Genomic DNA, 24,028 nt, shown 5'->3' on the forward strand with positions numbered 1-24,028 from the left:
TGCCCTTCTAGCCAAATGTGACGTTATAGCTATGAATCATGGGATTGCAACCCTTGAGTCACCGGTGATTGTTTTCATCCTGTCTGCTGCTAGTGATCTTTGACCTTTCCAATGCCCTATCTTTTCTCATAAGCGCTCGTTATAGCTCCAGCTAAGCAAATATCATGCCACACACACAGTCTTTCTGTACTCTGTGTGTCTTTGTGAGAGAAAGGGGTGGGGGTTTGTTGTATTATTCTATGTACAGACAGACTGTAGGGTGGGTGTTGTGCATAATAATAGAAGAAACTGCAGTGAATAGTCATAGTGATGAAACGCCTATGACATTTAGACATGAGACTCCTTAAAATCTGAACTCCCTTAAGTTGGAACTTTCTGAATAAGCGTTTTTAGTTGAACTGCATGCTAAACTTTACTGGAATCAGCTGTATCAGAACAGAGGTGGGGTTTTCAGACACAGGCATAGCCAATCTCTGGACCCCATCACCATGGCTGTGAGCCTTCATTAAAATCCTTTGAAGTCCAGAACAAGATTTAACCCTGTTTCCAGAGATCTAAATAACCAAACAACATGAGGACTAGAACACGGTTCAGCTGTCAGTGAAATATGTGCTGGAACTAACCAGGATTCAGTACATCGCTGGGCACATGGGCCCCCTTTGACATGTCTTTTCTCTCTTGCAGCCTCTCGTGACTGCACGCCTCAAAATCACACACACTTTCAGCTGAGATTGTCTCAATCCAGAACAATAGCTGAAGTCCCCAGTTCCACCTCACTGTGCCCAAAATACTCTGGTGTGGTTAATGCTCCATGCCTCATTGGCTCTTATAACTGCACCACGCTACAGAGTGTTTAGATGTCATGGAACATTGTAGCCCTCCCTCACTTTCTTTTTCCTCTCCCTCCCTCTCTCTTAAGGAGAGAGATTTGTATCTTCATAATGAAAGTTGTTTTGAAAGTGTTATGGGTCAAGTTTGTTCTTGGTCCCATGAGGCCATCAAAGCTTCTCATAAACACCAAGAAACATTCACGCCATCAAAATCTCTGTGCTGTTCAGTTGCCCTGTGTCTTTGATATTTTGGGAAGCAAAACATAAGAAATTGAACTATTCTGCTTCCATTTCCACTAAATGATTTAATATCCCTCTGTTTTATATTAATTAGTCTTTTAATAGTACAGCACTTTGGTATATGCTGTGGTTTTTAAAGTACTTATAAATAAATTTAAATAGGATTAACATTTTGTTTAGTACTTCTGAAGAACAATATACTAAGCAAAACAATACTATCTTTGGTAACATATTTTAATGTTATTTATTACTTTTATTTCTGCTACTTTTATTACTATTTGTATAAGTGTTGTTTTAGTGATATGTATCATTAGACCAAAGAAAGAGTCATTTGTTTACACATTGTAGTTGTCAAATCTGTATTCTTGTGATTCTTTATGTATTATTGTGCATCAACTTGTCTTTCTCTCTCATTTCATTGATTTATAGTGCAATTCATCGATTCATGCAATTAATATTGTAGTCTCCTCTTTTCTAAAATTGTAGATTTAGTAGACCTGCAGGAAGACTATTTTAATGCGGTATGTTATCTGCATCAGTGGAATGTTGCAGATGTTAAAGGACCGTTATCGGAAACGAATGCTATGAAAGTCATTTGATTCCAGTATATTTTTAAAAATGGAACCAGCTCTGAATAAGAAACGGTTCTTAATTCCCAATCCTAGTGATATATGTGGAAATAGTTTTGTGTGTGTGTGTGTGTCGGTGTGTGTGTGTGTGTGTGTGTGTGTAACTATGTTCCTTCCCTCCCCTCTTCCTTCATCTGTCCATTGTTTTCCCAGGCTCTTAAAATTCTTGAGCTCTTCAAGCCAGCCCCCTCCCCTTCTCTCTCCACTCTCTTCCGTCATTTTTTCATTTCTCTTTTCCTTTATTTTTTTCTTTTTTATATACATCAAGGTCTTTGCTAAGGAATGCTTATATACAGAGTATGTTTAATGACTGTTAACAATTATGGACATAATTGATAGTTTCGATTGTATATACCTCTTATGTACCTTGGAAAGAGTATATAGGCTCTTTTTCTTGTTAAATGAAACTAACAGTTTCAGCAAATGTACAGTATATATTCATACCACTTTCTCCACCACTCTCTATTTCTATTGTGTTTTCTTTGTGTCTGTGCAGCTGATGGCTCCAGGAGTTCAATGTGTGTACCGCAGACAGCCGTGTGTGTGCATTGTGTGTAATGAGAACCAGAACCAGGTTTCTTGAGTGAATGAGGGGAAAAGAGGTGGAGGAGTTTAACAAAGCTGTAGCACTGCGTTTTGAGGGGTTACTACAGAACACACACAAACACATCACTCTGAACTCTCCAAAAACCCCGCCCACACAGGAAGTGTGTGTCCCAAAGGGAGGAGAGGCTTGGAAGGGGGCTGATCCCTCCCACTCTTGCTTGCTCTCTCTCTCTCTCTCCATCGTTCTTGATCCAAACAGTCTCTCTCTTTCTACACATATACAGAGGAGGACTCATTGTTCCCCTGTGCTTAAGGAGGATTTTACTCACTCGCACTCACCATAAGCACAAAAGTGCACAGAAAAGTAAAATATCTTGGCTTGGATTTGACTTCTGGATTTTGTTTTAGAGCCTTTTCCTGAAGTTTTCTGATCTGGAAGGAGTTTACAGTCGTTGGAGCACCATCCGTGAAATGTTTGATTGAGGTTTTGGGAATGTTGTAAAAACGTTCTCTCATCTCTGCAGGTATTCCAATGGAGACAGTTGGAGAATCTGTACTTCAGGGAGAAGAAGTTCTCAGTGGAAGTCCATGATCCGAGAAGGTAAATCTACATCACAGCCTACTAGGGGTGTAACGATTCATTTTAACAACGATTCGATTCGTATCACAACTCGTGGTTGTCGATACGATGCAAGGACGATATTGGTTCATTTAGAACGATATGATCCGAAACGATTCAGTAACTTGAAATCGATTCAGTAACTTTTTAGCCAAAAATTCAACCAGTTTGACTGAAATCAATACCTGGATACTGGACAGTGCAGGTGGAGTTTCCTAGATTCCTGTTGTTTCTTGTAAGGGAATCAGGTATCAATTAATTATGGATATAAACAAGCAAGTAAACAGTAGGATTAAGAATTAACAGTAGGTTTACCTGCTACTTTTGCTGTAGTTTTTCAACATAAAAATAATACAAATACAGTATTAATATAAAAAATAAAGTGCAATATCCGTCTTTGCAAAAGCCAAAGTGTTTCCACACACTGGACCGCAATGGTGGCTTGATAACTTCTCGCTCGTCGACTTCTCCTCTGCCATCAGCCATGCTATGTTTGTTGTCTTTGCGCTGCTGCTGGCGCGTGGCGATGACATCACAGATAGGCAGACTGAATCGAGTAACGTTTAACGCCTTTATCATTAAAAGTGCTAAGAAAAAACATCCATATAAAGTCTGACGTGCTTAAATCCAATGCGTTATTTCCTAGTATCGATACAATCGATTGATTACCTTTTAAAACGATGTTAGATCGATATATGCCGTCCGGAAGGCCAACTTGCCGAGCACAGATCGATGTAGTTGGATCATATGAATATAAATCGATACATCGATGTAGTTGATGAATCGTTATACCCCTACAGCCTACACGTGTTCACTCACACTCAAAGGTCATGAACTGTATAGGCTTGCAAACAATGTGTCAAATACACTGGCAGGTCATGTTGTGGGTGCCACTTTCACTTAAACTCAGCAGGAGTTTGAAAGACAAGTTTGTTTACATCTCATGAAGCATTTGAAACATCTCAGCTGTGTATGTTTTTGTCCTTTGATTCTTTTGGATTAAAGTGTGGAAATAATTTGAATTACTTAGAATTAAAGTGGCATGATGTACTGAGCTTTACATTGGACTATTTACTAGCAACAAGATTAGAATATGAATCTGTTTTGGAGGAACATCTTTATACAGCATCTACACATCAGTTATACAAGTTTAGTTTTGTTTAATCTTCTAAATATATCAGGCTTTGACAGGAAAACCCATTTTAGTGTCCTCCTGTTCCTGAAGAGAAAAATGGTTAATTTTCATTGGTAAATGTTCGTATTTACATCTGGTTGGTTTCCATCCACAAGCTAAGCTATCTGTTATTGGATTGAAATCTCTGACTTCCTGTGTCCTGTGGAGAAGAGCGCAGAAGTACAGCTGGAACAAATGAACAAAAACATAGCCTCCTCGTTTTGTCTGTCCATCTGTAGAGATTGAGATTTGGTTTGAGTTTGATCTCGGTTCTCCACTTCTCTCTTTCGTTCTGTCAAAACTTGGATTGTTTCGGATCTTCAGTTTGATCTGACGTTCTCTCTGTCAATATTAGGATGCGTTTAGGGTTTAATCAGGCCCTCATGACATCATCAGTACGTGCGAAGGGCTGGTTAGTCTCTTTAGGAGAGCAGACGCTGCCAAAAGCAGCAGCACACGCTGCCTCAGATGCTGACAGATAAACCGCCTCATTCACGCTGTTCAAACAACCACCACGACAGCCCAGAAACGAGAAGAACATGGAGGGAGTTCACAGAAATGCTGGAGGCTGGGGAAATAAGACATGAAAGAGAGCAAAACAGTTTAGGAAGATGAAATCTGTTTATTTTGCAGCATGAGGGACTATGATGTGTTTTCCTTCTTGTTAAGTTCACTGTCATTCAGTTAAAGTCAATGCAACATACGCTAATATAGTTTTGATAAGAGTCAGAACACGCGGGTCTGCTGTTCTAGTGGAGAGGCCTGGAGGATTTTATAAAGCCCATCACAGGACACACACGTGCGCTGGGTTTGACCACAGTGTAATGGTGTGTGTGTGTTTGTGGGCTGCGCTGTGTGTGGTATGTTAAGCCGATGCATTGCAGAGCTGTCCGGAGTATTATGTGCTAACACCAGTTCACATTTCATATCTCCCACATAAATATATATCATACTGGTGGCTAATAATATAGCAGACAATAGAATTTAAATACATTTTTGTATTTTGTCTGTGTGTGAATTTTTATGTCTCTAGTAGTATCTAAGTATACACAATTGTTCCAAAATTTGGATGCTATTCTTTTGTACTACTTGACAAAAACGCATCACAGTTTCCACAAAGATATTAAACAGCACCACTGTTTTCAAGATGATAGATGATGATGATAATTGATGATAATGAGCAGCAAATCAGCATATTAGAATGATTTCTGAAGGATCATGTGACACTGGTGACTAGAGTAATGCTGACAATTCAGCTTTGTCATCACAGGAAAAAATTACATTTTAAAATATATTAAAAAAGAAAACTCGCTTAATATTATAATAACAATATTGCGCAATATTACAGTTTTTACTGTATTTTTGATCAAATAAATGCAGCCTAGGTGAGCATAAGAGACTTCTTTCAAAACCATTAAAAACCTTACTGATCCCAGACTTTTGGATGGTAGTGATTGGAAGATATTTGCAAATTTACAGTGAAGAAAAAATGTTGTCTAGTTAGCTAGCGCAGTAGATTAGATGTTTCTGGATTTGCAAAGAAATCTGTTAAAATCTTAAAAGCATCAGTAAGCTTTATCTTAGCATTAGCTTAACTAGCCAAGCAACATAACATGGTCACGTGTCTGTTTATTGGCTGTTTTTATGTGTCTTTGGATGTGGTTCCTCCAGTGTAGAGGAGGTAAAAAATTTTGACTGTGTATTTTTTGAAATAACAAACACAAAGATGGTGTGCGTCTATTAAAATATAAGTGTTTGTAATAAACAGTAATAGACATTTTGACATCTGTTTCTACAATGACAATGTCATAAAATTCAGTGAATATAAAGTCGATTTGTGTTCTCTCCAACTGTAGGGCGTCGGTAACGCGGAGGACATTTGGTCACAGTGGCATCGCCGTGCACACCTGGTACGCCTGTGCCACCCTCATCAAATCCATCTGGGCCATGGCCATCAGCCAACACCAGTTCTACCTGGACCGCAAACAGAGCAAGGTGAATGTGCATCTGTGTTTTCGGATCTGTCTTCACATGTATTTCTTGCATCAGTGTGTTTGGTTGATAACCTTGCTCATACTACATCGACTTTCCTGTGTGTTTCTGTGGTCTACCTCTAACTGTTTCACCGTCTAGACAACCATCTCTCTGCAATCCTCAGGGCCACATACACTTACACACACACATAACTATCTGTCTCTGATTTTGCTCAAGGATTCTGTTACACTTTTAAAAGCTGCGGAATGTTCGTCTCTTGGAAAATTCTGACACACTCGACACAGCTGGCAAGCACATTCACTCTCTCTGTCTCTGTCTCTCAGAGTAAGATCCACGCAGCACGCAGTCTGAATGAGATAGCCATAGACCTGACAGAAACAGGAACCCTCAAGACCTCCAAACTGGCCAACATGGGCAGCAAAGGCAAAATCATCAGCGGCAGCAGCGGAAGTCTGCTCTCCTCAGGTCAGAACACACACACACAATCACACAAAACAGGTGCGATTACAAGATCACTTTCTTCCTGTTTACAGCTATTATCCGGAAATTATGTCCTGACATGAATATAAAGTGTTGTTCGTAGTTTAAAATTTTTGGAGCTATTTAGGGGATATTAGGGAAAAATTATGAAATGGGAGGAAAAATGTACATTCTCTTGCAAAAGTATTGCGTTTCCCCCGACAAACATTCGCTCGCAAACATTTGCGTTCACTGTGCAACAATATTGTGTTGCCCTGAGAAACTTTGCATTCAATCAACAGTCCCCTGAGAAATTTTGTGTAAAACATTTGTATTCTCTTGCAACAGTATTGCATTCCCTGAGAAATGTTACGTTCACTTGCAAAAAATTGTGTTCTTTCACAAAACGATTGTTCCCCCAGAGAATCTTTGCATTCTCTTGCAAATGTGGCGACAAGCTTGTGCACTTGGCTTCAAACACTCTGTCCTGTTATATGTGTGATCTCATGGTGATGATGATGTCATACACTGGGAGTTTTGGGGTGTGGGCATGTGTGTAAATTTTCTACAAGGTGAGAGTGAGAATAGCTTGTCTTGATGCTGGTTTTGGACTCCTGCCGTGGTGTCAGGTATCATGAATTAAATGTGCTCGTAGCAGGACTCCTCTGGTGTCAGTCATATGATCTCCCTTTCATCTGAGCCATGTGTCTTCAGCCTCTTAATCACTGACCACACGTGAGAGATTAAATCATAGTGTAGGCTTGGACAGTCGCTGCGTTTTGGAGTTGTTTGCTTTGGTTAGACAGCATGAAACTGAAACAGCATTCGCAAACCATTTTACTTCTGTGATCTGAAGCATTTCCGAATGAATTTGGTTATTCATAGAGAGAAATTGCAGAGTAGGACTATAGAGTTGAGGCTCAGTTATGCCATCTGACAAGGAATGTTACTTCAGAAGCAAACCAAGTATTTTAGAAGTTTTTTTGTTTTTTTTGAAAAGCATGCATGAATTGTGCACAATAAGTCCAGGCAAGGCATTGAGTAAACGAACAAAATCAATTTTGCTTTTACGTTGACTAATGTAAGACTTCATTAGTCAATTAGTCAACGTACATTAGTCAAGACTTCATTTCATCCACTGATGGTATACTGGTGTTATACTGGCTGTGTTGTAAAAGTTAGGCTATAATATTATTGGTTAATATTATTTTTCCCTGCTCATGATTATATAAACAGAAAACAAGAAGGGAGAAGACAGTATTACATTTTGCTTATTTTTTTAAGAATAACATGCATGACGAATCAAAGTATGAACAGGAAAATGTATTATGAAAGTACCTGAGTCGGGTTAAAGCATTGTTATAAATACAGTACAGTTAAATGTGCATGTGTGTATCATTGCTCTGTAAAGCTCTCAGATGCTTCCGAAATCTCCTGCCTCTTTATATGTGTCTGAGAGGATAGAGCGTTTTCACAGAGACACTCTCCAGAACAATGTCACTCTGTTCCAGTGACAGAATTATTCTGTTTTTGTGTGTCGTGCAGTGTGATGCCTTTCTTTGCAGTAGATTTGCTTCATAGGTTCACCACAGGACAGTTCTGCCCATCTGGAGTTCCCATGAACCCCACCCAGCCCAAGTGTGTGTGTCCATTACTAATTTTCTCTTAACGTCTTCACATCACTTCACATCCCTGTGCTGAATGCTTTCAAATTATGGATTTATTTGGCAACTCAGCAAATCCAAACTTGGCGAAGTGGAAAAGCTCTTTGCAGCTAAATTCTCCTGTCACACATACTCACAGGAACTGGGAGTCAAGAATTCCTTCTCTGGTTCACTCGTATGTTCAGAGTGATTCTGGAATATTTACTTTTGGTCTTAGTGTGTCCAAGAAAAAATATTTAAAATATCACAAAAAAAATGTTTTAGTCCAAAATACACTACCATTCAAAGATTTTTACATTTTTGAAAGAAGTTTTACCAAGGCTGCATTTATTTGATCAAACACACTGTAAAAACAGAAATACTGTGAAATAGTATTACAATTTATAATAACTTTTCCATTTTAAAATGTAATTTATTCCTGTGATGGCAAAGCTGAATTTTCTGCATCATTACTCCAGTCTTCAGTGTGACGTGATCCATCAGAAATCATAAGATGCGGATTCGGTGCTCAAGAAACATTTCTTCTTATCATCAATCTTGAGCAACATTTATTTTGTAATGTTCTAAATGTCTTTAATGTCACTTTAGACCAATGTAATGAATGCATCCTTGCTGAATATCAGTATTCATTTCTTTAAAAAAATTTATGCATCTATTACTGATCCCAAACTTTTTTTTTTTTACGGTAGTGTATGTCATAATATGGAAGATTGCCAAATTCCATGCCATATTGATTTATAGTGACAAAATTTAAAGGGATACTACACCCCAAAATGAAAATTTTGTCATTAATCACTGACCCCCATGTCGTTCCAAACCCGTAAAAGCTTCGTTCTTCTTCGGAACACAATTTAAGATATTTAGGATGAAAACCAGGAGGCTTGTGACTGTCCCATTGACTGCATAGTAAATTTGCATAGTAAAAAATTGACTGCATAGCAAGCAGCGTACGTATGAAAGTGAAAGTGACCCATACTCGGAATTTGTGCTCTGCAATTAACCCATCCAAAGTGCACACACACAGCAGTGAACACACACACACCGTGAACACACACCCAGAGCAGTGGGCACTGCGGCGCCCAGGGAGCAGTTGTGGGTTCGGTGCCTTGCTCAAGGGCACCTCAGTCGTGGTATTGAGGGTGGAGAGAGCGGACCAATCCCTGCCGGACCAAGACTCAAACTCGTAACCTTTGGATTACGAGTCCGACTCTCTAACCATTAGGCCACGACTTCCCTCTTGTGTGTCAGCCGCATACCGCATGTGCTGTTTTCATTCAAATCAAAGCGTAAACAAACGTAGAAGACGTATCCTTATGGCGCGGCTGACACACAAGAGCGTACGCTGCTTGCGTCCTGCAGATATTCACCAAAATGGCGCTAAGTCATTGTTTTGTTTTCTTTGCGCATTTACTATGCAGTCAATGGGACAGTCACAAGCCTCCCGGTTTTCATCCAAAATATCTTAAATTGTGTTCCAAAGCTGTTCCGGGTTGGGGTACGACATGGGGGTAAGTGATTAATGACAGTTTTCATTTTGGAGTGGAGTATCCCTTTAAGGTTTCAGTGCCTCTTCTGCAGCCGTAGACCAAAAACACACACACACATACACACATAGAAAGCTTGACTGGACACTAGCGACACAGCCAGTGACCCCGGCCATATTCTCTCTCTATTACTGCCGACCCTTCACTGATTCCCAGACAGCTGCCTGCTCACACACACTCATTATCCCCTTCCAAACACACAAGACGCATCACATTCCATGATACTTCATAGTTTCAGTGTGAGAAAACGCACATTCACAGCCTCAACTTATTTTTACCACAGATAAACAAATACTGGTTTAATGTCTTTAGCATTGTGTGGTGATATTAAGGTATCGCTGTTGTTATGTAATCCTTCCCAATCTTGCCAAAAAATTTAGCTCACTTCCTCGTAAACATCTCAGACACACAACTTTGCCTTTTGCTCTGATACACATGGAGTATCTGCTAAACAATGTTGCCCCATTGGGGCCTTTTGTTCAGTTTTGTCCGGAAACACACACACACTTTGCCCCTTTCATAGCATTGAAAGAGATGAAGTACACACCCTCTTGCTAAGCGAGAAGGTCAGTCTGATTGTTTAAGCTGAAGTCTGAAGCTGCTTGTGCTGATTTGACCTTCAAACATTTCTGATTTTGACCTTTAGGTCACACGCACACATACATATTTGATCAAATGTGACACATGTCAACCCTAGATTTGATCTTATCTTGTGTATGATGTATGTTTGTGTGTTTGTAGGCTCTCAAGAGTCAGACAGCTCCCAGACCGCTAAGAAGGACATGTTGGCGGCTCTGAGGGCCAGACAGGAAGCTCTGGAGGAGACACTGAGACAGAGAATAGAGGAACTCAAGAGCATTTGCATCAGAGAAGCGGTAAGGATCGAAACAACTTCTCACTTCAGCATAATGGCTCTGTTGGAAAACCTGTGATTACTTACTGTCTGCATTCTGCATAGGAAGCTAAAGAATGTTTTAAATCATACATGGTTCGCACGTGTCTTAAAGTATTAAATTTAATTTAATCAAATATAAGGTCATACAAAGTCTGTCATAAATGTAAATATCGTAAATGGTATAACAAAATCTCTTTAAGAAATATCACTTAAGAAGTCTTAAATTTCTCGATGAAAAACAGGAATCACCATATTCCCTGATGTCATTGCTAAACTTCAAAAGATGGATCACTGCACATTCTAAGTCAAAACACTGCACTGTTGCGCGCTCTACAGGGTTACGGTTTCAAAGCAGTTCACAATCAGTCAATACCACAAGCTGGTAATTAATTTAAAATTTCTGGATATTATTGGTATTTTGGTTACATAGTAAACTGTAATAGGCAGTTAATTCCATGTAAACTCTTGTAGCTTCTGTGGGCCGCCCTGTCATTCAAAATATAGATTTTACTTGCATTGACAATATATTAGTACATAAACCAATTTCATTACAGATGTGCATATTGAATAAAACAGTATCTGTTTATGAGTATCTTAACATTGTGAGTATATGAGTATCTTTACAGTTAAAAATGTGCCCCAGCCTGTTTAATTAAGTGAAAGAATCTAATATACATAATTAGATTTTTTTATCTTAGAAAGCAGCACACTTTTGTTCAGAATAATGCCTTAGGATGCCTAAAGATCATGTTGCACACAGTCAAGCCTGGATTTGCTGCTCTCAAAGGTGTTGATTGGGACTAGAATCTTAATTTCACACACTCATACATACACAAAAACAGCTGGATTAAAGGTCACTGCACACTCTCCTAAATTTTAGCACGTTCAAAAATAAATACGACCTCACGTTGTGTCAATCACGTTTGCATACTGCCTCCAAAACTTTCGTCTGTCAAAAAAAATTCAGATCAGGTTCGATTTTCTGCGTTTTCGCATCCGTAGCATGCATTTTGATAGGAAAGGATGGGGAATACGGAAAAACGCATGCGAAAATTTCGGACTCAGTGTGCAATGACTTTAAGAGTGTAACATAGTGTGTTGTGTTTCAGGAGCTGACAGGAAAACTTCCAAAAGAGTACCCTCTCGACCCCGGGGAGGAGCCGCCCACCGTCAGACGCAAAATCGGCACCGCCTTCAAACTGGACGAGCGGAAGATCCTGCCTAAAGGAGAGGTCAGTGACTGTTTATAGTGTGATTTATAGTTGGTACTGTATAAACTTCAGAACCCTTAACCACAGCGAACGCTGCACGATTGTTTCATCATACACTGCCCTTTAAGCCACAATCAGATGTTCATGCATGTGTGCAGGGGTCTATAAATAGCTCCAGTCTGGCATGATCAGAGGAAGTGGCGATAGTGCAGTGTATGCGTTGAGTGTCAGCCAAAGGAGCTGGATTACAAAAACCGAGCTTAGCTATGTGAATGAAGAAAGCTGATTTATGTAAGAGGTCATAATGTCATCTTTGTCTTTGTATGTGTGTTTTTACATGACTGATGATTGCTGATTTTGGGTGATTAATTGAAAGCATTGATAAGAGGCCACAATATCTTAGCGGCCTCAATGTGTGTATGAGAACTAGACAACTTGACGCCCATAGCTGTCTTGTTATTCTGATGGAGTGTGTGTTGGCAATTTCACAAAGGAGTATATGAAGGATTATGTGTGTTTTTTTTTTTGGCTCAGTTACTCATTTTGTGTATGTTTACATCTGTGTGTTTTTAGGAAGAGGAGTTGGAGCGTTTGGAAAGGGAATTTGCCATCCAGTCCCAGATAACGGAGGCAGCGCGGCGGTTAGCATCCGATCCTCACATCAGCAGCAAAAAGCTAAAGAAACAGAGGAAGACGTCGTATCTGAATGCTCTGAAGAAGCTGCAAGACATCGAGAATGGCATCAACGAGCACCGCATTCGCACTGGAAAGAAACCCACACAACGTGCCTCTCTAATCATAGAGGGTGAGGAATTCTATTTATTGTATTTGTAGACGTTTTCGCAGCGTTCCTGTGAGTTCATTAAGTGTTTCCTCTGTAAAGACTTTCATGCTGAGAGCAAGAGTAATCGCACCTCCCCATAGACCTATAAAACTGTGTGAACATATGTGTCTGTGTGTGACCTCTGCTGCGAAAATTCATTTAACGCACTCGTGTTCACACTCAGGTTGTGAAGATTTGTTTGACATGTTGGTGTATGTGTGTTTTCACTTTTAAGTGACTTTGTCTTTGTTCGGCAGAAGCAAATATTGGCTCAGAGGACAGTTCACTGTCTGATGCCCTGGTGCTGGATGATGGTAAGTTTTGTTCAAATTTTATACATAAATACCAATTTTACATCTTTATTCTGGTTTCAAATTGAATCAGAATAATAAAAAAAAATAGGTCAGGGTTTGATTTATATCCATCTGTAATTAATTATTATTGAATTGTGAAAAGTGGGTGTTGCAAACAAGAATGAAGCCAACTTTTACTATTATTTTGCCAAATAATCTAGTTTACAGATACAAACCAGACATTGGTCTCATTAATATTCATTCATCTGGCCTATTAATATTTAGTATGGAATTTCATATTTTTTACAATAACTTTGAACTTTAATTATCTAATCAAATGATATTCAAGAGGTTTTATGAACTATTTTCTTTTTCTTTTGATTTCTTTGATTATTTACATTTTTTAATTGTTAAAATTTCCTTTAAGCATCTCTTAAAGCATCTCAGTTTGGTAAAATGGGAGATTGGATATCATAAGTGAGTGAAGTGACATACGGCCAAGTATGGTGACCCATACTCGGAATTCGTGCTCTGCATTTAACCCATCCAACGTGCACACACACAGCAGTGAACACACACACACCGTGAACACACACCCGGAGCAGTGGGCAGCCATTTATGCTGCGGAGCCCGGGGAGCAGTTGGGGGGTTCGGTGCCTTGCTCAAGGGCACCTCAGTCGTGGTATTGAGGGTGGAGAGAGCGCTGGACATTCACTCCCCCCACCTACAATTCCTGCCGGCCCGAGACTCGAACCCGCAACCTTTGATTACGAGTCTGACTCTCTAACCATTAGGCCACGACTTCCCCTTCAAACTCATCAAGATGCAATAAACAATTATGTAGCAATTAATATAGTTTACATATGCAAAACAGGCAGTTGTCTCATTAATAATCATTAATTTTGCTGATTAATATTTAATTTGCAGATTGATATTTTTTACAAGAACTTTGAATGTGGCTCATCCAGTCAGATTATACACATCAAGACTCTAATTTAATTTTCTTAATTTCTATCATTTATTTTTGCAATTTTGTCCCCCAAAGTAAATCTTTTCATTAAATGATATATTTATCTCATATCCTCTCACTACTTTCTCCAGATGACCCCCAAGTGACAGGAACCCCTACGTTCTCTCCGGCTGCCTCCCCACACAAAGGTCTCCCTCCCCGACCCCCATCCCACAGCCGACCGCCTCCCCCACAGTCCCTGGATGGACTGAGACACCTGCATTACCAACACAGTGACTATGACAAGTCCCCGATCAAACCACGCATGTGGAGCGAAAGCTCATTAGACGAACCTTACGAACGGGTGAAGAAACGCTCCTCACACTCCAGGTACAGACCTGTCTACAAAAAAATTTGGTATGAGTAGTGTGGTGCACATGTAAATGAATGAATTATGTTTATTCTTTTCTCTTTCTGCTGTAGTCATAGGCGCTTCCCCAGCACAGGCAGCTGTGAGCCGGGAGGGAGCAACTCTCTCCAGAACAGCCCTGTGCGCTCCCTCCCTCACTGGAACAGCCAGTCCAGCATGCCCTCCACCCCTGACCTGAGAACACGGAGCTGCGTGCACTCGGCCAGGTGCTGGACACACACACACACTCTCAATGTTCTCTGCTGTCGACATTGTTAGGCTAAATAAATTCATTCTCAGTTCATATTTTTTATTATGTATTATTTATCTATATATATTAAAGTGAATATAGCTATAATTGCATATATTTAATATAAAATTAAAACCAAACGGAAATTGTTCTTCAAAATACACTACCTGTCAAAAGTTTAGATTTTTTGGGGGGAAGAGTTTTTTTAAATGTTTTAAGTTAAGTCTCTTATGCTCACCAAGGCTGGATTTATTTGAACAAAAATATAGTAAAAACAGTAATGTTGTAAAATATTACAATTTAAAGAACTGTTTTCTGTTTAATATATTCTAAAATGTAATTTATTCCTTTAATGGCAAAGCTGAATTTTCAGCAGCCATTACTCTGGTTTTCAGTGTCACATGATCCTTCAAAAATCATTCTAATATGCTGATGCTGCTCAATTATCATCAGTTATTTCAATGCATCCTTTCTGAATAAAAGCAATAATTTATTATAAATATAAGTATTTCAAAAACATAATATTTAAATATTAAAAATGTTTGAATAATCCACTAAAATTCAGTTTTCGATTCTTTCTCAGTCTAACTCAGCCATTCCGTGGCCGGAGTTCCAGTTTGGAGTCTCAGGGGAAGCTGCTATCCTTGGAGGCGGACACGGAGGTGGGACTTAGCCCTGACCTGTTTCTGTCAGGACCACAGAGGACAGGAAGCAATGGCTCTGTTGTCCCCGATGACTGCTCATCTTGCACCAGCCACTCCAGTTCAGAACATTACTACCCCTCATCCACCTCCAACCCTAACTACTGTACGCTGGCCGAGGACTCGCCCTCCAAAGCCCGACAGCGGCAGCGACAACGTCACAAGTCTGCCGGACACCTGGGCGCGTCCAGTTCTGGCAGCATGCCCAACCTGGCTGCCCGCAACGGGAGCACCCACGGAGGGGTGTGCGGGAGCCACCAGGGCGTGTACCTCCACAGCCAGAGCCAACCCTCCTCACAGTATCGCATCAAAGAGTACCCGCTGTATACAGAGGGCAGCAGCCCCAGCGCCGTGGTTGTTCGCAGCCTGGAAAATGACCAGGAGGGGCACTACAGCGTCAAGGCACAGTTCAAGACCTCCAACTCATACACAGCCGGGGGGCTTTATAAGGAGGGCTGGGGCTCCGGGGAGGACGGGGAAGCGGGTGGTGGCAGCGGGAGGTTGACGCCCTCCCGCTCACAGATTGTGAGGACTCCGTCTCTGGGTAGGGAAGGAGGAGGAGGGGGGCGGGCAGCAGTGTCAGAGGAGCTTCGGTGCTGGTACCAACGCTCATCTGGAACGATAAAGGAGCATAGCCGCGTCACGCACACCAGCTCCAATTCTTCAGACGGCCGTGGAGGACGAATAGGGACACTAGTGAAGGGGTCACCAGGTGAGCAGATCAAATATAAATTATGCAAAAATATTTGAATACCAGCAAGACTTTGGTCAGAGTTAACATCATAAATTAGATGCAAACATGATTCTTGATTGTGGCTATTTTTTGTCGCATAGATAGCTAGATGGATAGATAGTTAGAGAGATAAATAGACAGACAGACAGATAGATAGATAAATAGATACAGGGCTCTAGACTGCAACCATTTTTTGAGAATGTGCGAGTTAAAATTTCACGTGGTGTGCAAGTGCATGGGGTGCACTGCTCCAAAGCGTCTGCTTCATACAGCGCGCGCTGCAGAGCCGCGGCACATTGTAGCTGGAGTCAGATTTCACTGATCACATGAAGAGAGGCGCTTTCAGCGTGAATGCTTCTTGGGTAGAGCCTGGTTTATACTCACTGCTTCAGCACAAGCGCGAAGGTATGCACAGCGGACGGAGCGCAACGGAGGATTTGGTTAAAGTAAAAGACCGCTTCTTAAACCAGAGAAGGTGAACATGTTGGTATTCTTGTAGAAAAAAACATGAAAGTCCTGTCAACGACAGCCAGTTTAGTTTTACTTTTCTTTTTGTTTTCGTTTTGAGAAGCTTGTTATCTTTGCTGTTTACCTCACATTATGCTATGGAGGCTTTCCTTCATTTTTTTTATATTATTATTTATTTGATTCCTCAGTGTTTGCTAAACATTCTGTAATTTATAAGTCGGTATATAATACAGCATGTGATGTGTCCTACGCCATGCCTCATCTTATTCGTTTTTGTTAATAAATGTTATGTAAGCTAGTTTGTCATTGTAACGTACTGTTTTTAAGAATAACAATGAATCCATCTTTTGGTTTAGTCTTAAAAAGTGAAAGGTGTATAGATATAAGCAAAACAGACAATGATCTTTTCTTGTAAAACGTGACACCAAGATTGCAAATTTGAAAGTGAAAGTGAAAGCGCACGAAAAAGGAATTCCTGTTCACAAAATTTAAATCATAAATAATACTGATGAAAAAGAACGGGTTCATCAGCATGCATGTTGTAGCAAAAAAAAAAAAAAAAAAAATTTGCGACCAAATTATGTGCTCATGTGACCAACTGAGAAAGTTAGTCGCAAAAGAGCGACTAGTGGGAAGAATGAGTCTAGAGCCCTTAGATAGATAGATAGATAGATAGATAGATAGATAGATAGATAGATAGATAGATAGATAGATAGATAGATAGATAGATAGATAGATAGATAGATAGAGAGAGATAGATCACATTTCATTCACATATGCTGTGACCTTTAGGTAAGGTCTGTACATTTCACTTCACTGTGTATAAATTCTTTCTACTGTAGTGATATAGTCTGTATTACAGAGATAGAAAGAGTGGTGGAATGAGACCTATTTTATGTGTCAACTTAAGTACATTGCTGTGAAGTGTGTGTGTGTGTGTGTGTGTGTGTGTGTGTGGAGGCTGTCAGGGTGGTCTGGTCAGTGTGTGGGTGTGTGTCGTGGGGATTATCACCTCTCTCTGGGTGGCAGAATCACTCCAGACCTTTTCCAGAAGCTCAAGAGGGTGTTGGCAGCAAGTAGTCAGCTTTATCTCCGACACATTCACCACGTGTATAAGCGAATGTGACTGTAGTTCAACTGTGTACATTAGTGTCTTACAATGGAGTCTGTGTGTGTTTCAGCTGCATCTCCACACAGTCAGAGGAGTGGAACTCCCTGTAGTGACCCTGCAGCTACGCCCCCCTGCAGCCCACAACACATACTCAACTGGCAGAGCGGGTACGAATTTTACTAATGTTTAAATAAATATTTATATATATATATATATTTATAAAATGCCTCGTAGTTCAAATATTTTATATAAGTATATAGTATATATATAGTTTCAAATATTTATATAAGGAACTAGTTATGTCTAATTCGTAATTAGTTCATCTAAGTAGCACTAACACAACATAGTATCTAGTACTCCAGTGGGTTGTTAGATAACATACTGGTGCTCTGTAGTTTCTTAGATGGACTTACCACAATCATGTAATAATACTAAAAAAAGTGAGTGACACTGTTTTCAGCCTAATCCGAAGAACAAATCACTTTAAATTAGTTGTTAGATTTTTTCTCTCATAATTCAATTTGCATTTTAGTCAGTGTGAATAGATTTGTGTGAAAAAAATCACTTGCAATGTTTGTCAGTGGTTTGCATCATTCTAGACACAAGTATGGTTTTAGGCTAGGCTGATATGGTTTACCTTGAACTAAACTTTGACCATGAATGTTTCTATATACTTCTTATTTTCATTGTGCTGTTCTTGGTTTCTTCCAAAATTGCATTGGTTTTCCTGTAGATTACGCAGCTTTGTTTGTCAGTGGGTATTTACTTCAAAGAACAGACATATTTGAGGATGTTGGTCAAAGTCTGGGACTTGGAGCACATTCTCTTGGTTTAGACGTCCACCTAACTGTACCAATGCTTTGTCTGTGTTGTTGACTTTAATAGTGTGTAACAGAACTACCCCAGTGTCAAAATTACACAACTCACTCTACATTAACTCATCACAGCTACCCACAAACGCTAACCTTTCTCTTTCTCTCTCTCTCTGTGTGTCTCACTAACCCACCTCTGCCTGAATTTGTATGTGTGTGTTTTCTCGGGGCAGTGATACAACTGAAAGTTCTCCTACTGAAGACCGTTCTCCCTCTCACCAAAGCACTGACCAGTAGAGAGGTACACTCTCTCTCTCTCAATCTCTGTTTCTCTGCATGTTCTGTATCTCACTCTTTCACTACTTCACCTCTCTGATTGTGCCATTTTCTTGTGTTGGAATTTATCTTGTAACTGAATTTGTTTTGCAAAATTAAAACTTTTATTTAAGTCTTATTTCATTAAAAAAAATTACTAGGGAGTACTGAAGCAAAACTTTGTTGTGGGCAGGATGACCAAATTTTGTATCACAAAAGGAAAGACTATATTTTGTGGTGTAACAGTTCTTTGTTTATAGTTTTTAAAAAAGTATATATTTTTTTTTTATGAATTTATTAAATATGTTTAAAAGGATATGTAAGATATTAAATGCAATATATTAAGATCAATTTAATACAGTAAAGGTAGTGTTTTACACATCAAATGTTATTCATCTGATTTTTTTAATTATAAGTATTTTTGTCTTATTTGGGATTTCCATTTTTCTTTGGTTCCATGTGAAATTTGTGGAATTCCTCAAAATACTGTAACATGGGAATAATGTATTAGGATAGCTTAAAGCATGTTCAGATTAACCCCTTTATTCAGAAGACATACAATTCCATATCGGCCTTCTGATAGCTGCTCAAATATAAATCTAGCAACTGCAGGATAAATGTTACAGTCTGTTAAATATACCTATGACATGTCAAGATGTCTGACACTTTCCTCTACTCCTCATCTGCAGATCGCCATTCTCCGATAGTTGTTTCCTGAGCAGTCCCCTGTGCTCAGAGATAGTGGACGTACAGTGGTACGGGCATGAGAAGGCAAAGCCGGGAACGCTCGTCTAAACCGTCATCCCTCATCCCTCTCTCTTTAAAAGAGTGTTCAGAAGGCAGGCCTGACCACAGTCTGGACCTCAACTCATCCAAAAACACCTATGGCTGGAGCCAGTACCACCTCGACCTCTCCTTCCTCTCTGTCTCTCTGTATATCCAGCGGTACAGTGCTTATGAACGATGGGAATACAAGAGTCTGAATAAACTGAGCTTGACCTTGTCTAACCCTCCCACTCTGACTTTTGACCCAGTTAGCTGGCAGCCGGTTCCACCGTATGCACAAACCCTCCGTGTTTAATCCATCGCTGGATTAATGTGCATAAGAGAGACGTCTTATGCGTGTTGTACTATAAGTGAACCCCACTCACGCACACACACGTGCTAAAATAGACACATGTCCCCTGCTGTCATGTGTGTCCCTCTGCACTGATGTCAGGCGCCGGCGTCGTTCTCTCTCATGCACACAAAAAAAACATTCCGATGGATTGCTTTGGCGTCAACCATCTTTGTAGATCTTTATGTTCTCAGTTCTGTTAAAAAAAACAGTTTGTGACCACAAGCCCCTCCTTCATCCTACAGCGCCACTTCTCATTTGACCGGAGTGCATCATTAGCCCCTCCCACTGTTTGTGAACTTTGATACTTTGTGAATAACAATAGAGCATTTAAAAAAGGCAGAAGCCTTTCTTCGGTCGTTCTGGATTGGAAGATGAGCCCTGATATCATATCGCTCAAGATTACAACGTCACAAGTACGACATTCTGAGGAATTTCAAAACATTGTGGACTTTGTGCGTAATGTTGATTTGTCATTCTCAAGTTCATCGATTCTGGTCCATTTTTGCAGAACATTAGCTAACAACAAATCTTGAGAACATTTAGCTTAGAGGCTTTAGCATGACCCTCGGCTTTATACGCCCGATCTGTGAAGTACTGCAACTCAGGCCGCAACCGGCAACTCGCCACCATGGTGCTCTAAGCCTGAACTGCACATCCCACAATGCCCTGCTGTTTGCCCAAACTGCATGAACAGTCACAAACCCCCGCGTATAGTGTTGTGACATCAGTGAAATAACAAGACACACGAAAAACCTTCTCCAAACACTCCTGGCCTTATGGGTTTCCTGTTTTTACGTATCTGTTTTTAATATTTAGGATTTTACTTAACTGTAACACCACTATGACATTACGTTCGTATTTATAAAACCGTCAAAGTCAGTTGAGCACAACGCAACGTGGCACACCGACATTATTTCAACGAAAATGACGTTACCTCTTCCCTGACCTGTTAAAGGCTTTCAGGAGAACAGCATTCCAGAATGTGACGTGATTAAAGCAGGTGCTTCATTTTAAAAGCAGCCGGTAAGAAACTGAGCTCAGACAATACAGGGTGTTTCATGCTTTTATCATGCAGTCAACAAGATCCGAAACCACGTGTGCCCCTCGCCTCGATCGTCTGACCGAGGAAACATCAAGCCATAATGCTAAATACCGCATTTGTTACACACTGCGAGATACGAAACATTGTATGTGAAACAGGTAGCTGAAAGCACACCCTTTGCCGTTACAACTCGACAGATCTTCAAAAAAAGTCAACAGTTTGTGCGTTAACATAAGCAGTCATTATTCAAAAGGGTCCAAATCACCAGACATTAAATCTGAAAGTCATCCGATTCATGTTCCATGAAGGGCCTAAAAGTAAACCAGTCATTTTTATCTGCCCTGATATTGATTGTTGATTATTTTTTGTGCATGCTCAGCACACTGTGTTCTGCATCTTGATGTTAAAACTAAAACCCGGTGTAAAAACAGCCCTTCATTTAGAGGTCGTTCAGACCTCGTTCCCTCTTAGGCCAATGTGAGCTCACTCCTCTCGTCTACCTGTACTCTATAACAAAAACATAATTTTTTATATTAAAAAAAAAAACAACTAACACATTTATCAACATTTATAGGCAGGACTGTGGAAACTGGGTTCTTTTAAAAGAAATCGTAAAAGCATTCATTTAATGATTTTTATAAATCAGTATTGGTTTTATTTTCGAGTCTTTACGCTGGGAAATAGCTACAACACGTTCAGGTGCTACAGGAAGACCAGTTACTGCTTCGGTTTCCTAGCTGTAGACTTTTCCTAACTGTTGTCAATAGTTTTAATACCAGTCGTGCAAAATGAAGGACGTTAGTTACTAAACTGTCTTCTCACTTCCTCTTGACAATAGAGCATGTTTCATGAGTTCATTTCCAGACATAACCGGACACAATAAAATGGTGTTGTAGAAAAAAATAAAGTGGAATCGTTGGGCGGGTTAAATATAACCAAATTCCACAGTTAATTTATTCTTTTTTCTATTAAGAATTTGTATAGTAACATTTTTCAAAAACCGTGGTGTTGGCAACTGATATTGAATTTTCCAGATGAAAAATGTGGTGGCTCTTGAGATTCTGAAATAAATTATTGCTGAATGTTCTCTAAACCGAAGCGTGAAATCACTTTATTGCCATTATTCAGATCTCTTGTGTCCCATATGAGTGAATATGCATTGTTAATGTATGTTTATTGTTATTCATAATGCAACATGCCTCTCCAGGTGGATGAAGGTGGCGATCTGCTTCCTCCAGATGTAATTGAAATTCTTCTGCATGTCACCCCGTGGATTATGTCCCTGCATGTGTAATGAGATCAGCCGCAGGTGAAGCTGACAATCACACCCGCTGATTGAAATACCAAGTACATGAAACTGAAATTTGATTTGCCAAATCTGAATGCTTCTTAGAAATATGCAAATATATGTCAGTTGTGTCACAGAAAACATGAATCATTTTAATGGGGGAAAAGAGAAAGAAAATTATTTTGCTTTGATCCTGCATTCAAGGTCACAAATATTGGATGTCCTGTTTTGGACCTAAATTTATTTTATTTATTTATTTATTTATTTGTCTGTCCACATTTACATGCATATTTACAAAAACTGACAATAATAATTATAAAATGTAATTAATAATAAAATAGTTTTTAGAATTGATATTATATTCAAAGATAAGTAATGGTTGACCAGTGACATTTGACATGCACAAAGGCTATTTGTAATTTTTGAGAACAAATGTTTGATGTTGACATGAAAACATTAGCATTCACCACACAGTTCAACATTTAAAGGATTTAAGAATCACATTGGCATAAAGTAATTATCACCTACTGTATTATAAATGCATGTGATTCATCCATCACTGCAGTTCTAATAACGCCTGCTGATGACTTAAGCTTAAAGCATTTTACCCTGTGATTTCCCAGAGGATGTGTGTGCATTTCTGTTTGTTTACGTGTGAGTCTCTTGCAGCTGTTTAACATTTACTCATTTGTTCCACAGCTACTGTCAGAATCTTAGAGTGGATGCTCATGGAAACAGAGAAACCCTTTCATAAATAGCATAAATAGATCATGTCACAAACGGTCAAATATTTTGTCAGAAGGTGTTACTAAAGGTTTGAGGTCAGTGATATTGAACACTGGGTCTCAAACAACCAGTCTTAATTTTTATCTGTAACACTTTATTTTGATTGTCCACTTTAGACATTCTACTAACAGTAAGTAACTTTGCAACTACGTCATCAACTAGCAGTCATTAGTAGACTGTCCGCTTAATATCTTCTAACACTATTTTAACGGGTCTACAACAAACTGACTATGAGAAACTTTGTATATGTATATGTATAGTATATGTCAACTTATTCTACTAAACCTAACATAACCGTCTACTCTGAGAGTTAGTAGACATGTAGTTGCAAATTAATGAGTATATATATATATATATATATACATACAGGTGCATCTCAATAAATTAGAATGTCGTGGAAAAGTTCATTTATTTCAGTAATTCAACTCAAATTGTGAAACTCATGTATTAAATAAATTCAATGCACACAGACTGAAGTAGTTTAAGTCTTTGGTTTTTTTAATTGTGATGATTTAGGCTCACATTTAACGAAAACCCACCAATTCAAAAATCTCAACAAATTAGAATACTTCATAAGACCAATAAAAAACATTTTTTAGTGAATTGTTGGCCTTCTGGTAAGTATGTTCATTTACTGTATATGTACTCAATACTTGGTAAGGGCTCCTTTTGCTTTAATTACTGCCTCAATTCGGCGTGGCAAGGAAGTGATCAGTTTGTGGCACTGCTGAGGTGGTATGGAAGCCCAGGTTGCTTTAATATGCTTTGATACAGCACTCTGTAAACAGCCACACCTTTCAGTAATGACCCTCTGTGACTTACCCTCTTTGTGGAGGGCGTCAATGTTCGTCTTCTGGATCATTGCCAAGTCAGCAGTCTTCTCCATTGTTGTGGTTTCAAAGAACAAGCGATACCTGCAATTTATACTGTCAGGATGGTCATTAACTGAAACTCAAAAGTAAATATTCTAATATTTTGAGAGACTGATTTTTGACTTTCATGAGCTGTAAGCTCTAATCATCAAAATTAAAACAAAAAAACTTTTGAAATGTTTTACTTTACATGCAATGAATCTAAAATAAATGAAAGTTTCACTTTTTGAAATAACAAGAAAAAATAAAC

The 24,028-nt window shown here is 39.4% G+C and overlaps 1 protein-coding gene across 3 annotated transcripts in view; it reads left to right on the forward strand.

Moving 5' to 3' along the window:
• The window catches only part of LOC306888415 (FERM domain-containing protein 4A-like), a 76,498-nt gene extending 54,571 nt beyond the window's left edge, over positions 1-21,927 (forward strand). For 2 of the 3 annotated variants that reach the window (XM_079446686.1, XM_079446687.1), the window contains exons 12-24: positions 2,770-2,846; positions 5,895-6,033; positions 6,357-6,498; positions 10,442-10,575; positions 11,705-11,827; positions 12,380-12,611; positions 12,887-12,943; positions 14,024-14,261; positions 14,355-14,507; positions 15,114-15,943; positions 17,614-17,710; positions 18,589-18,656; positions 19,360-21,922. In XM_079446686.1, coding sequence (XP_079302812.1) covers positions 2,770-2,846; positions 5,895-6,033; positions 6,357-6,498; positions 10,442-10,575; positions 11,705-11,827; positions 12,380-12,611; positions 12,887-12,943; positions 14,024-14,261; positions 14,355-14,507; positions 15,114-15,943; positions 17,614-17,710; positions 18,589-18,652 — 2,286 coding nt within the window. In that variant the 3' untranslated portion in view covers positions 18,653-18,656; positions 19,360-21,922. Of the gene's footprint in view, positions 1-2,769; positions 2,847-5,894; positions 6,034-6,356; positions 6,499-10,441; positions 10,576-11,704; positions 11,828-12,379; positions 12,612-12,886; positions 12,944-14,023; positions 14,262-14,354; positions 14,508-15,113; positions 15,944-17,613; positions 17,711-18,588; positions 18,657-19,359 lie in introns of all 3 variants that reach the window. The other variant, XM_079446685.1, reaches the window with a different exon arrangement.
• Positions 21,928-24,028: the final 2,101 nt, after the last annotated feature.

The sequence above is a fragment of the Barbus barbus genome, assembly GCF_936440315.1.
Source record: "Barbus barbus genome assembly, chromosome: 22".
In the NCBI taxonomy this organism is placed as follows: domain Eukaryota; kingdom Metazoa; phylum Chordata; class Actinopteri; order Cypriniformes; family Cyprinidae; genus Barbus; species Barbus barbus.